General features: G+C 41.3%; 1 protein-coding gene across 2 annotated transcripts in view; it reads right to left on the reverse strand.

The window, feature by feature from the left end:
• LOC126419855 (uncharacterized) overlaps positions 1-13,829 on the reverse strand; it is a 29,819-nt gene extending 15,990 nt beyond the window's left edge. The window contains exons 1-2 of one of the 2 annotated variants that reach the window (XM_050087111.1): positions 13,275-13,828; positions 6,224-6,557 (exon numbers count right to left, since the gene is read on the reverse strand). In XM_050087111.1, the coding sequence (XP_049943068.1) occupies positions 13,277-13,783 (507 nt within the window). In that variant the 5' untranslated portion in view covers positions 13,784-13,828 and the 3' untranslated portion in view covers positions 6,224-6,557; positions 13,275-13,276. Of the gene's footprint in view, positions 1-6,223; positions 6,558-13,274 lie in introns of those variants that run through there. The other variant, XM_050087112.1, reaches the window with a different exon arrangement.
• Between the last annotated feature and the right edge of the window lie 1,739 nt (positions 13,830-15,568).

Here is a 15,568-nt window from a genome sequence, read left to right on the forward strand (position 1 = left end):
ACACTGCATGTAGAGAATGTGGTGGAATTTAGGGCTAAGTTACAGAACTTTCTGTTGGGTGACTCCTTCTACTCCACTGAAGAGCACCTTCCAGAACCTCTTAAAACTAATGTCTGAGTTTATTTTGTTATTGATATTGGCAGTGTAATACAGTAACGTAAAGTAGTTTCTCTGTATTATACTTAAATTAAACTAAATGTACGCCTCTTCTTTCTTTCCATATCGCAGATACAACTCTCTGTGAGATCTATGGAATACTACTATTGCAATTATTTTAGTCTCTGCAGAAGCAGTGTGTAAGTGATCAAGAATATTCCCCCTTTCCGGCCTGAACACAGATTCTTGTAATTTTCTAAGTAAATTTTTGCGAGTGGTCATAGATTTCTCTTCGAGTTTTAGTTATTTGAAATTTTTCAGTATTTCCGTTACACTGACTCGCGATGAAACAGTATCCTACGACCAGGTGCCCCGTCATTCTTCGTGTAAGCTCGAGATCCCCAGATATTCCGACGTGACATCGATCGTACATCTTTAACAAGTACTTGAAGCAGCGCCGTCTTCCGTGTGGGGCATGTAGGAATAACCCGCGTATTGACAGATGATGTCGTCCCATTACACCAAATCACAAAAGGGCTTAACTTGCTGTCTTTTTTTAAATCACTCCTTTTTTATCTTTCGGTCGATAAGTTTGTTCTGTAATTGACTGAAAGCGTTGCTCTAGCTTTCTTTGCGCTCGACTTTTAGGCTTTCGTTCCTCAATCGGTCAAAACGGAACCTTTATAGGATAACTTTATTATCCGTCTGTCTATCCGTATGTCTGTTAATACCCTTTTCTCAGAAACGGGTAGAGGTATTAAGCTGAATTTTATGTCAAATACTAAGGTCGGCAATTCTTTGCTGGTGAAAAAAAAAATTAAATTTCTAAGTCAATGCAATCAAAAGATACGGCCATTTATGTCACGTACACTGTATGATCAAAAGTATCTGGACACCTGGCTGAAAATGACTTACAAGATCGTTGCGCCTTCCATCAGTAAGTCTGGAATTCAATATGGTGTTGGCCCACCCTTAGCCTTGATAACAGCTTCCACTCTTGCAAGCATACGTCCAGTCAAGTGCTGGAAGTTTTCTTGGGGAATGGCAGCCCATTCGTCACGAAGTGCTGCACTAGGGAAAGCTGTCGATGTCGGTCGGTGAGGCCTGGCACGAAGTCGGCGTTCCAAAACACCCCAGAGATGTTCTATAGGATTCAGGTCAGGAGTTTGTGCAGGCCAGTCTACTACAGGAATGTTATTGTCGTGTAACCACTCGGCCACAGGCCGCGCATTATGAACAGGTGCTCGATCATGTTGAAAATGCAATCACCATCCCCGAATTGCTCTTCAACAGTGGGACGCAAGAAGGTGCTTAAAACATCAATGTAGGCCTGTGCTGTGACAGTGCCACGCAAAACAACAAGGGGTGCAAGCCCCCTCCATGAAAAACACGACCACACCGTAACACCACTTACTCCGAATTTTACTGTTGGCATTACACATGCTGGCAGATGACGTTCACCGGGAATTCGCCATACCCACACCATGCCATCGGATCGCCACATTGTGTACCGTGATTCGTCACTCCACACAATGTGTTTCCAATGTTCAATTGTACAATGTTTACGCTCATTACACCAAGCGAGGCGCCATTTGGCATTTACCGGCGTGATGTGTGGCTTATGAGCAGCCGCTCGACCAAGAAACCCAAGTTTTCTCACCTCCCGCCTAGCTGTCATAGTACTTGCAGTGGATCCTGATGCAGCTTGGAAATCCTGTGTGATGGTCTGGATAGATGTCTGCCTATTACACATTACGAACCTCTTCAACTGTCGGCGGTCTCCGTCAGTCAACAGACGAGGCCGGCCTGTGCGCTTTTGTGCTGAACGTGTCCCTTCACGTTTCCACTTCACTATCACATCGGAAATAGTGGACCTAGGAATGTTTAGGAGTGTGGAAATATCGCCTACAGACGTATGACACAAGTGACACCCAATCACCTAACAACATTCGAAGTCCGTGAGTTCCGCAGAGCGCCCCATTCTCCTCTCTCACGATGTCTAATGACTACTGAGGTGACTGATAAGGAGTACCTGGCATTAGGTGGCAGCACAATGCACCTAATATGAAAAACGTATGTTTTTGGGGGTGCCGCGATACTTTTGATCACATAGTGTATTTTGGTATTCGAAACTCACTCACTAAAATCTATAGATGAACTATGTATATTCTACACATAATTAAGTTTCTCTGGAACCCTGAGAGCGTGAGGACTACACTCATTTGTCCGGTTTTTTTCTTTATTATCATTTCATTTCCAGAACAAAGGACAGACCGGCAGCAGAATATAACTGCTCTTCTGCCATAGTTTTTTCAAAGTACATTGCAGCTAACAATAAATTGAACACCATGTGACCACTGGTATAGGAACTAGGCCTAAGCACAATGAGAAACTCAGACAGGAGAGTACTGCAAATATTAGAATAAGGAAAGGTTCTCATAAAAGTATGATTAAAAATAATGTAAGTATATTTCATCAAAATATTGGGAGTTTAAAGAATAACATAGATGAGCTTCTGGTTTGTTTAGAAGATTTAGAAGCTGAGAATGAAATAGATATACTATGCCTGTATGAGCATCACATTGTTACTGATATGGATAAGGTAAATGTAAGTGGATATAAGCTCTCTGCACATATAATTAGAGAAAATATGGAGAAAGGAGGAGTTACCATATATGTCAAAAGTTATCATTGTGCAAAAAGTATACAAACAAAAAAGTTTTGTGTGGAGAAAAATATAGAAGCATGTGCCTGTGAGCTTAAATTAAATAAAGACACATTTATAATTGTAAGTGCATATAGGTCCCCATCGGGAAATTTTCATCTATTTCTGAAAAATTTGGACTCCTTGTTGTGCTATCTGTCAGACAGGGGGAAGCAAATTATTATTTGTGGGGACTTCAATGTAGATTCTCTGAAAGAGGGTAATAGGAGAAATGACCTTGAAGTATTACTTGGTTCTTTCAATTTGACACCCGTTATTGATTTTCCTACTCGGGTGGTAAAGGATAGCAGCTCACTGATAGATAACTTCTTTATAGACCAAGATAAGTTTAACCAGATAAATGCTCAGCCTGTTGAGAATGGTACACAGCTAGTTACAATATATAACATAGCTCCATTCAGCAGTACTAAACAGTCCTCCAAAGTAGTACGTTCAGTCAACGATCTAACAATTGAAAATTTCAGGGAAAGCCTACAGCAGTTAGACTGGGATGAGGTGTACCGTGAACCTGATGCCAATTTAAAATATAATTTATTTCGTGACACTTTTGTAAATGCATTTGAAAACTGCTTCCCCAAGAAAATAATTAAATATACTCATAAGAAACCATGTAACAAACCATGGCTTACTAAGGGTATAGAAATATCTTGTAACCGGAAAAGGGAAATGTATCTGATAGTAAGAACTGTGCTATATTAAGAAAAGTTATTAAAAAATCCAGAAGTATGTGTATCATGTCTGAAATCAGCAACTCTGATAGTAAAAATAAAACAATTTGAAATATTATTAAAAGAGAAACTGGTCAACCAAGAGCACAGGAAGACAGTATTACCATCAAACTGAATGAAAACTTTACGAACAAAAAGTCAGAAGTTGAAAATATTTTTAATAATCATTTTCTAAATGTTGTGGACATAGTAGGGTCCAGGTGTTCATTGGAAGATGCTAGGCTGTTAATGGCAGAGGCCATACCTATGCAATTTGATACAATTGAAATCTCACCCACTTCTCCCTCTGAAATTAGGAAAATAATAAACTTGCTTCAAAGCAAAAACTCACATGGAATTGATGGCATTTCCAGAAAAATACTAAAAGCTTGTTCTCAACGGATAAGTAAGATTCTCAGCCACCTGTGTAATAGCTCTCTGGAACAGGGCATTTTCCCTGATAGACTGAAATATGCTATTGTTATATCTTTGCATAAAAAAGGGGATAGATCTGATGTCAACAATTACCATCCAATCTCCCTTCTAACAGCTTTATCCAAAATTTTTGAGAAAGTAATGTATTGAAGAGTAGCTTCACATATCTGTAAAAATGAGGTACTAACAAAATGTCAGTTTGGTTTCCAGAAAGGTTTTTCAACAGAAAATGCCATATATGCTTTCACCAATCAAATTTTGAATGATCTGAATAACCGAAAACCACCCATTGGGATTTTTTGTGATCTCTCAAAGGCTTTTGATTGTGTAAATCACGAAATTCTGCTAGACAAGCTCAAGGATTGTGGCATGAGTGGAACAGTGCACAAATGGTTTAATTTGTACCTAACTGCAAGAGTGCAGAAAGTTGAAATAAGCAGTTCTCATAATATGCAAAGATCAGCACATTCCTCAAACTGGTGAACTATCAAGAATGGGGTTCCACAAGGGTCAGTCTTGGGTCCTTTGTTGTTCTTAATATATATTAACGACTTGCCATTCTATATTCATGAAGAGGCAAAGTTAATTCTCTTTGCTGATGATACAAGTATAGTAATCACACCTGACAAACAAGAATTAACTAATGAAATTGTCAATAATATCTTTCAGAAAATTACTAAGTGGTTCTTTGTCAATGGCCTCTCACTGAATTTTGATGAGACACAGTACATACAGTTCTGTACAGTAAATGGTATGATGCCATTAATAAATATAGACCTTAATCAGAAGTATATAGCGAAGGTAGAATATTCAAAATTTTTAGGTGTGTCCATTGATGAGAGATTAAATTGGAAGAAACACATTGATGATCTGCTGAAACGTTTGAGTTCAGCTACTTATGCAATAAGGGTCATTGCAAATTTTGGTGATAAACATCTTAGTAAATTAGCTTACTACGTCTATTTTCACTCATTGCTTGCATATGGCATCATATTTTGGGGTAATTCATCACTGAGGAATGAAGTATTTATTGCACAAAAGTGTGTAATCAGAATAATAGCTGGAGTCCACCCAAGATCATCCTGCAGACATTTATTTAAGGATATAGGGATATTCACAGTAGCTTCTCAGTATATATACTCTCTTATGAAATTTGTTATTAACAACCAAACCCAATTCAAAATAATAGCAGTGTGCATAACTACAATACTAGGAGAAAGGATGATCTTCACTATTCAAGATTAAATCTAACTTTGGCACAGAAAGGAGTGAATTATGCTGCCACTAAAGTCTTTGGTCACTTACCAAATAGTATCAAAAGTCTCATAGATAACCAACAAGTATTTAAGAAGAAATTAAAAGAATTTCTGAATGACAACTCCTTCTATTCCATAGAGGAATTTTTAGATATAAATTAAGAAAAAAAAATTATAAAAAAATTAAAAAAAAGCAAAAAAGAAAAAGTTGTTATATTAACTTACTTATGTTGTTAAATTAACTTAATTATGTCATGTATTGGAAAATTTGACTCATTCCACATCATTACGAAATATCATATTCATGATCCATGGAACTAGTATTAACCTAATCTAATTTAATCTAAAGAGTATATATTTTTGATGAGGAATACACTTCTAATACACTTAATTTGCTCTGTTCGATTTTTTTTTAAATATAGTGAGGCTGTACTGATATAAGTATCAGAAAATGTGATCTCTGCTGTCCTAGTCTCTCCGTAAAAATAATTATTAAATAATGGTGTATCTTTCCCAAACCCTATTTGTGGAAATTATTGGAGAGAGCTTATCTGTATACTGATGGTTAGCTCCAGAGGGCGAAGTGATATTACAAGAACTTTATGTTCAGTCTCGAGGTTGTGGCGTTTCACTTATCGTAACGTGTTCAAGAATGTTTTTAAACTATTTGCTCACACTCTTTGGGTCCTGGCTCAGGTGAGATCACCCGCAATAGGGGCCAAATATTAAACCCACATAGTAGGCGCAATGTATATTTACTTACAACCGTCCATAGTTGAGCTTTATATTCACCTGACTGCGTTTTAAGGTCGCCTTCCTCCCTACGTGGAATCAGAAGTCCTAGTTATCTCACAGTATTTATAAATTCCAAAACTATTACTTTCAGTTACGCAAATATTAAAAATAAATACAAGTTTGCACTGTAAATTAGTCTTCAAGCCAATGCTCACACTTCCTTACTTTCATATAACTAACTACAACCTACGAATAAAAACGAAGGTAGCTGCTGTAATGAATTTCAGATATATTCTTCAAGTAAATATTACACTCATTAAGCCTCGTATTTCCCTACTTATCTTTTAAATATTTCAATCAGTGTTAACTTTGAATATAATAAAGAGCTTGGCTTCGCGCAACAAAAACGTATTACGTCAGTCGTTCAGTTATACAAAGGCAAGACTGGCGTTACAGAATTTCATTTTGTATCATGAACAGCAGCAATGATGTCCGAAGGCTCCATGGCGGCCGTCCAATATTGTCGCCACACATGCAGTCTGGCCGGGGTTCTTTATCTCCCCGAGTGCCTCTGGATTCTGGATGGCGTCGCAAATATTCTCCCTAAAACATTTTTATGGCAGATTAGCACAAGACAGACCCCCTACTTGGGTGACTTCATCCGGTTGCTCAGCAGTGTTGGCTCTGAGCACTATGCGACTTAACTGCTGAGGTCATTAGTCGCCTAGAACTTAGAACTAATTAAACCTAACTAACCTAAGGACATCACACACATCCATGCCAGAGGCAAGACTCGAACCTGCGACCGTAGCGGTCGCTCGGTTCCAGACTGTAGCGCCCAGAACCGCATGGCCACTCCGGCCGGCCGCTCAGCAGTGTTTTCCACACATTCTCCTATCCTCATTGTTTACACAGAGGTGACGAAAGTCATCGGATAGCAATATGCACTTATACAAATGGCGTTAGCATAGCTTACATAGGGTATAAAAGGGCATTGCATTGGCGAAGCTGTCATTTGTACTCACGTGACTCATGTGAAAAGGTTTCCGACGTCATTATGGCGGCTCGACGGGAATTAAGTCTTTGAACGCGGAATCGTAGTCGGAGCTAGACACATGGGACATTCCATTGACATTCACAGCGTCAAGAGTGTGCCGAGAACACCAAATTTCAGGCATTATCTCTCACCTCACACAACGCAGTGCCGACGACCTTCACTTAACGACCGAGAGCAGCGGCGTTTGCGTTGAGATGTCCGTGTAACTGACAAGAAACACTACGCGAAATAACCGCAGAAATCAATGTGAGACGTACGGCGAACGTATCCATTAAGACAGTGCGGCGAAATTTGGCATTGATGGGCTACGGCAGCGACGATCGAGGCGAGTGCCTTTGCTAACAGCTCGACATCGCCTGCAGCACCTCTCCTGAACTCGTGACCGTATCAGTGTGCCCCTAGACGACTGAAAACCAGGGCCTTGGCAGATTATTCCCGGTTTCAGTTGGTGAGAACTGATTATAGTGTTCGACTGTGAGGTTCGAGTGTGGTGCAGACCCCAAAAAGCCATGGGCCCATGTTGGCAACAAGGCACTGTGCAGTCTCGTGGTGGCTCCATGACAGTATGGACTGTGTTTATATGGATCATTCACTGGAAATGGGTATATTCGGCTACTTGGAGACCATTTGCAGCCGATCATAGACTTCATGTTTCCAGACAGCTATGGAATTTTTATGGCTGACAATGCGGCACAGTTCTCACTATTGATGTGAAGAACATTCTGGACATTTCCAGTGAATGTTTTGGCCATCTAGATTGCCCGATATGAATCCCATCGAACATTTACGAACACAATCGAGGAGTCAGTTGGTGCACAATCCTGCACCGGCAAAACTTCCGCAATTATGGACCACTATAGAGACAGCATGGCACAATGTTTCTGCAGGGGACTTCTAACAACTTGTTAAGTTCATGCCACGTCGAGTTACCGCACTACGCCGGGCGAAAGGACGTCTGATGCGATATTAGCAGTATCCCATGAATTTTGCCACCTCAGTGTATAAGAGGAGTAGAATTAATGTACTGACGTTACATGGTGGAATGTGTTGGATATGGTTATTTGGGGTGGCACTGAGATCGCAGAAAAAGAGGAAGCGTAGATTGATAAAGGAGCGATTATAAGAAGAGAGGAAGACAGACATATCAAATTAACTAACAAGAAAACACCACCAATTTTACCTCTTATTTTAAGAAGAAAAAATGCACACTTACAAGGTAACAGCCCCAGCGCTCGATCCTGCTAGAAAATTTGGGCCAAAATTGTGGTAGTAAGCAGTTATGACCTTCTAAAAGTACAGATTTTAAACGGCGGTTGTCTGTCACTAGCTCTGCCGCACTGCAGCCGCCTAATGCCTGTGCGCGCAGTACCATACAGTGGAATGTGTAAGACCTTTGTGAAACACAGCTTAACGTTGGTAATATGCTTTGTTCACTAACTTGTAGCTACTGCCTGAGATCTCCTTGCTTTGACTTTCACGGTGCGGCTCACAAATGCAGTGCAAATGAATGAAACGAATTAGTGCGTCATTAGAAAAGCAACGTAACTCTATTTCAGTTATTAACATCGCTGCTGTGCCTTATTTTCTTTGGATTTTAAAGCTGGCACCGCTAAAGTGAAGTACGCTTGCAGGATATATGCTATGCTTCAGTGTCACTGGCATAATTAAATTGTGAATCGAAAATCATTAACTTCATTTCTTAATAATTTTTCAGTTGCTTAAGTTTATGAGAGACAACCGGTGCGCGCGAATTGCTCAAATGGCTGTGAGCACTGTGGGACTTAACATCTGATGTCATCAGTCCCCTATAAGTTAGGACTACTTAAAACTAACTAACCTAAGGACATCATACACATCCATGCCCGAGGCAAGATTCGAACCTGCGACCGTAGCGTTCGCACGGTTCCAGACTGAAGCGCCTAGAACCGCGCGATCACATCAGCAGGCCTGTGCGCGAATGTTTAAAAGGTGTACTTTCAGGTAATCACTGCGTCGTTTCAGAATTATGGCCCAAATTTCCGCGCGGGATCGATTACTGGGGCTGATATTTTGCAAAGGGGCTTTTCTCTCCTTAAAATGTCGGGACAGTTTGGTGAGGTTTCCTTGCAAGTGACTTGAGGATTAGTGAGCCAAATGAATATCGGAACTTTCTCAGGATAGGCGCTTGTTTATTTAATGTAATTCCGCAAACAGTTGCATCAATAATTAAGAAATCTACACTCATTTGCGAGATATTGTCCTTGCAGCTCAACATCTTCCTGTAATTCGTCCGTAATGGATCAAACTTCTTGACTGCTTCCAGATATATTTACCTGTACGTGGACAACGACTGATCATATTGCTCGGTATTCTTCTGACGGTTACTATGTTCATTTGGTTTTCCACACGATAACTCTGGGAAATCTCTATACACTTCCAATAATTCTAAAACGAACGTGCGCATAGCCGACTTCAAAGCTATTCCACAATTCGATTTACACAACACAACAAATCGCGCAAAACAAACTGTTTGGGATACGCAACTGCGCAGCCAAAGATATACAGAATTAGCCAAAGAGCATACAGTGCAAACAGTTTGTACAATAAAAATCTAATTTCGATAGATTCGTTAACATACAGGGTGAAAAGGAACTCCACCGACAAACTTTCAGAGGTTGTTCTGATGTACCTTCCGAGTATTACAGTGTAAGTGATTCACGACCTGCAGTTCGTTACACAATAATAATGTAACTATGATTTATTCAGTTTGTTACCCAAATTACCTTTTATTTGAGAAAATACTTTCACAACACTGAAAAAGTCTGTAATGTGTAAGCGCCGAAACGTACAGCATAAAACACAGGATTGGCATTTCTTTGTAAACAGCAGGTACCGTGAGCGAATGGAAACAATGTGCACAGCGCATACTGGCGACATTCGCACTCTGTGCACGGGTTTCAGTGCAATATAGATATAAAGCTAAAAAGCATATGCTGTTTGTTGTCATATTGCCATGCTACGATGCAATCCAGAGTTTGTCGTACACTTTTACCAATAGCCTGTATTTGTAATCTCCAAAACGTACAGCACAAAACACAGGATTTGGTTTCCCATTGGTGACTATGTACAACTGAGGTGGTTGGCATCGCTGTATCATTCTGCGGCAAGCCGCCGGAGACCGTGGGTCTCTTATACGAGGATGAGTCAATAAATAAGTCACAAACGCCAGAATATGGCAAATCGTTGTAAATTTTGCGCCTATACCTATCTAGAAGGTGGCAGCACATGTAGCTTGGAAGACAGCCGATACACAGTTTCCGCGGACAATGATCAATGATCCGCAATTAGATCAAGATAGGAAGTGCGCTATGTGTGTGTACCCGGCAAGAACAACGCCACTTTTGTGAGCGGACGGACTGTCCATAGAGCATGTCCGTAGCTAAATTCGCCACGTGTTCTATTACAACTGCATCTCTCAATTTTGTTCAGCTGGATACAGGAATTCAACAAAGGACATAAAAATTACACACAAGGAGCGTCCTGGCCGCCCTGGTTATTCAGTGATGGCACATTGTTTCCCCGTCTTGGGGTATTTCGCTGCCTCCACGACACATCGGTGTTGCGGGTTGCAGTAGTAACAGGAACCAAAAAACTTGTTATATCACGACGAGTCAGCCGTTAGATGCGAACTATGTGCTGCAGGCTTGTAACACTTTGTCGAGCGATGGGATAAGTGTTTAAGTTTACAGGGAGAGTATGCTCACAGAAAAAGATGGTAAGAACGACACATACACCCTTGCCCGAGGGAGGACTCGAACCTCCGGCGGGAGGGGCCGCGCAGTCCGTGACATGACGCCTCAAACTGCGCGACTTATTTATTGTCTGACCGCCGTACTAATTCAGAGTCAACCAGAATTCCACAGACAAACTTTCAGAGATTGTTCAGGGATACTTCCGAAGTATTTTGGAATAAGGGACCCACAATCTCTGATGGATCGTTACCGAGTAGTAAAGTAATTATGATTTATTTGGTTTTGTTACAGCACTCACCAATGTTTCTGTGAAAATACCTTCACGAGAGTAAAACGTACATCACATAACACACGATGCACAGCACTGAAATAACCTTCATATGCAAAAGTACTGCAATGTGGTTGTCGTCGGTGCAGAAACAGCTCAGCGTAGGGTCGTTGTGCCGCTCTTCCATTACGTTCAGTGGATTCCTACAAGAGGTGCATATCGGACAACTCTTTATCGGTAAACCTATCCACAGTACTGCAGTGTATAATTGTTAACAAGCAACTAACACTACCGAAAAACAAACCGAGCAGTACTGAATGGAAACTTGAGCACATTGACTTAAAGAGGGCGTTACTGTTATCGACAACAGATACTGTGAGCGGATTACCAGCGTATACGTCGACATTTTCGCTGTTGTTCACTATTTCAGTGCAATACAGTTACAAAGCTAGCTGATGCAAGAAACCAAACAAAATGCAATGGCTCTGTAACGAGTTGCCAGAGACCGTGGATCCCTTATGCCAAAATACTTAGAAGATATATGGAGTCTTCTGTCGGAAATGTCCGACAGACCAGACACCCCTCAGACATACACATTCTTGTAAGATCGCGGCGGCTCCTTGACGTTTATTTCAGTGCGGCTGCACTAATATGGTCCGAAGCCCAACGGAAATTAGTAATTTGCTAGAAGGGATTAATGGACGAGGGACGCTGCATTGCAGCGTGCGATAAGTTGGAAATTTGAGTCGGTCATGGACCGTGTCCGGATGGCTGAAGCGGTTAAGACAACCGCTCGTGAGAAGCGGTAAATCCAGGTTCAAGTCTTGGCTCAGCACAAATTTTCAACTCTCGCACGGCATTACCACAATGCCCTGTGTGACTGAAAGTCACGAATTCCCACCCATCCTTTCTCTTTCTTTCCCCATTCTCTGTTTTATACAAATGTAATCAGAAAGATTGGAACACGTGAGGCAATACTGACCTTACGACTTATCTTAGAAGAAAGATTAAGGAAAGCCAAACCTACGTTTCTAGCATTTGTAGACTTAGAGAAAGCTTTTGACAATGTTGACTGGAATACTCTCTTTCAAATTCTGAAGGTGGCAGGGGTAAAATACAGGGAGCGAAAGGCTATTTACAATTTGTACAGAAACCAGATGGCAGTTATAAAGAGTCGAGGCACATGAAAGGGAAGCAGTGGTTGGGAAGGGAGTAAGACAGGGTTGTAGCCTCTCCCCGATGTTATTCAATCTGTATATTGAGCAAGCAGTAAAGGAAACAAAAGAAAAATTCGGAGTAGGTATTAAAATCCATGGAGAAGAAATAAAAACTTTGAGGTTCGCCGATGACATTGCAATTCTGTCAGAGACAGCAAGGGACTTGGAAGAGCAGCTGAATGGAATGGACAGTGTCTTGAAAGGAGGATATAAGATGAACATCAACAAAAGCAAAACGAGGATAGTGGAATGTAGTCGAATTAAGTCAGGCGATGCTGAGGGAATTAGATTAGGAAATGAGACACTTAAAGTAGTAAAGGAGTTTTGCTATTTAGGGAGCAAAATAACTGATGATGGTCGAAGTAGAGAGGATATAAAATGTAGACTGGCAATGGCAAGAAAAGCGTTTCTGAAGAAGAGAAATTTGTTAACATCGAGTATAGATTTAAGTGTCAGGAAGTCGTTTCTGAAAGTATTTGTACGGAGTGTAGCCATGTGTGGAAGTGAAACATGGACGATAAATAGTTTGTACAAGAAGAGAATAGAAGCTTTCGAAATGTGGTGCTCCAGAAGAATGCTGAAGATTAGATGGGTAGATCACATAACTAATGAGGAGGTATTGAATAGAATTGGGGAGAAGAGGAGTTTGTGGCACGACTTGACAAGAAGAAGGGATCGGTTGGTAGGACATGTTCTGAGGCATCAAGGGATCACAAATCTAGCATTGGAGGGCAGTGTGAAGGGTAAAAATCGTAGAGGGAGACGAAGAGATGAATACACTAAGCAGATTCAGAAGGACGTAGGTTGCAGTAAGTACTGGGAGATGAAGAAGCTTGCACAGGATAGAGTAGCATGGAGAGCTGCATCAAACCAGTCTCAGGACTGAAGACCACAAGAAGAAGAATCAGAAAGTGGAGTTGTGGTCCACCCTGCATATTGCACATCATTCAGTCTAATCCACACACGGTCAGCAATTTTGCACAATACTAAATATTGCACAACGTTATCGTTAGTGTAGGGACAGCCTTAGCCTGAGCAGATACTCACCACTAGGGTTGTAAATCATCCTCAGATTCCTCAGAACGAGCTTCATGTATATAGCTCCGTCTGTCGGGGTTGGTTAACCACCACTCTGGTATGGAGGCACGCCTCGACATGTCTGAGATGTCCGCATCATCAGGAGGTACCGGATACTCGCCGTCGGCGGGCTGTTCCAGAGGTGGCCCCGCTGGACGGATGTTGTCCTCATGATCGGGGCCGTAGACGAAATTCGTCTTCTTCAACAGCGGCTCCTCCACTTCATCCTTCGTGTCCAGCGGATTTCCTGCAGCCTCTTGGTACGCCGCGAACTTGGCGCCTTCTGTCCTGTCTGGTGCGCCTACGTAGACGATTTCTCTGTTCGCGCTGACGGGATCTCCGAGTTGGGAGAGGCCTGTCTCCCTCTCAAAGTCCTCGAAGGACCCTTGTCGGCTCTTGGTCCAAGGCAGGCGGAACTGATAGCTGGGGCCGATCGCAGAAAGGCAGAGAGCGCAGACGAGTGCTACAGCCGGCTGCATGTCTAACACGTTGGCGAGTCTCGACTCACGGCAGAGGAGGAAACGCCGGGAACGGTGCCTCGCTGCAATCGACAGGGGAAGCTGCGGTTTCCTGGCCACAACTCACGCCGCCGATTGCGCTCCATTTCTGTGTCGACTTCTGTCCTAGAGAACTGATGTGGAAGGTTTCCTTTTTCTTGGTACCACGGCTAAATCGCGATACACATTTCGTCATTAAAGAAATAGTACCGCATAAGTAACAAAGCACGAATTTACGGGACGAACTAAACACTATCTGCGATGCGGGAAACATCTTGCATAGAAATTCTTCCAATCCATATATGGCATACAGCAAACCAGTGCTTAACAGTATTGGTTAAAAACAGTCCTGGTTGCAATTTTAGTTTTTTATTTTTCAACTACGCGTCTCGCCTTATTTTGGCATCTTCAGGTTATCTTAATTTGGTATTTCTTAGAAGGATAATTTAAGTCAGTTCTAGCCAAAGGGCATCGTCGAATACATCAGGCCAACGTCGCCTTAGTTAAACTCAGTAAAAACTGTTCTAGATGGATACGAGTGACACCAAGACCTGAATAACGCGTTCCGAAGAAGCTCCTGTGAACGGGAATACGTTATGCAGGTCTTAGTGTCACTCGCGTCAATCTAGAAAAGTTTTTACTGAGTTTAACGAAGGCTATGTTGGGCTGATATATTCGACGATGCACTTTAGCTACACTGACTAAAGGATCCTTCTAAGAAATATCAAATTAAGATAACCTGAAGATACCTAAACAAGGCGAAACGCGTAGTTGAAAAATGAAAAACTAAAATTGCAACCAAGACTGTTTTTAACCAATACAAATCTTGCATAGACGCAAGATTTACGTTGTACCACTAAAGCAAAATTTCAGATCAACGTTAAAGAAACGAAGAAAGAAAAGCCTCTTCAGAAATCTTATGCATGTCAGGTCAGCGGCGGATATAGAAAAACCTCAAGGAGGGGGAGCTAAAGATATCATGAGCTACCTTTACTTTTACTGTAATACAAAATAATCAAGTCACGTGCAAAGTTTAAGGAAGTTTAATTTATACTGATTATACACATATACAAGACAATGCCATTTTATGATATAAAAAAGTTACAATTGTGGTTCTCTTTCTTAAATGATGAATTCTATGCGCCTATTATTCCTGGCTAATTGGTTAATTACATCATCAATAGGACAGTCAATGTCAAGGTGAGTGTTTAACAGAGCCTGCACTAGTCCGTCCTCTTTAGGAGTACTGCTGCGTGGTCTGGGATCCTTATCGGTAGGACTAACAGAGTACATCGGTGAAGTGCAAAGAAGAGCTGCACTTTTTGTATTATTTCCAGATAGAGGAGAAAGTGTCACAGGCGTGATACAGAATTTCGGGTGGACACCACTAAAGCAAAGGCGTTTATCTCTGCGGCGGAATCTTCTCACAAAATTTCGGTCACCAACTTTCTCCTCCAAATACGAAAATATTTTGTTGTGCCGACCTACACGGAGAAAAATGATAATCGTAATAAAATAAGGAAAACCAGCCATGTCTTTATACTCTGCAATGTTGAAAAATTTCTTTCTACTCAAGCAATAGATGCAGGTAGACAAGCAAATATTTTATACAACGTGTGCAAAGTAGATAGTCAGATCTAGGACAGACAACGCTTGCATAACAGATCACGATCATTAAGGGCATTTATGCTCGTTTGCTTGCATTGAAAATCTCTCTCATTACTCTATTTTTAATCACAAAGAGTGATTCTTCTTCAAAGAACGGTA

The sequence above is a fragment of the Schistocerca serialis genome, chromosome 9 (assembly GCF_023864345.2).
Source record: "Schistocerca serialis cubense isolate TAMUIC-IGC-003099 chromosome 9, iqSchSeri2.2, whole genome shotgun sequence".
NCBI classification, from domain to species: domain Eukaryota; kingdom Metazoa; phylum Arthropoda; class Insecta; order Orthoptera; family Acrididae; genus Schistocerca; species Schistocerca serialis.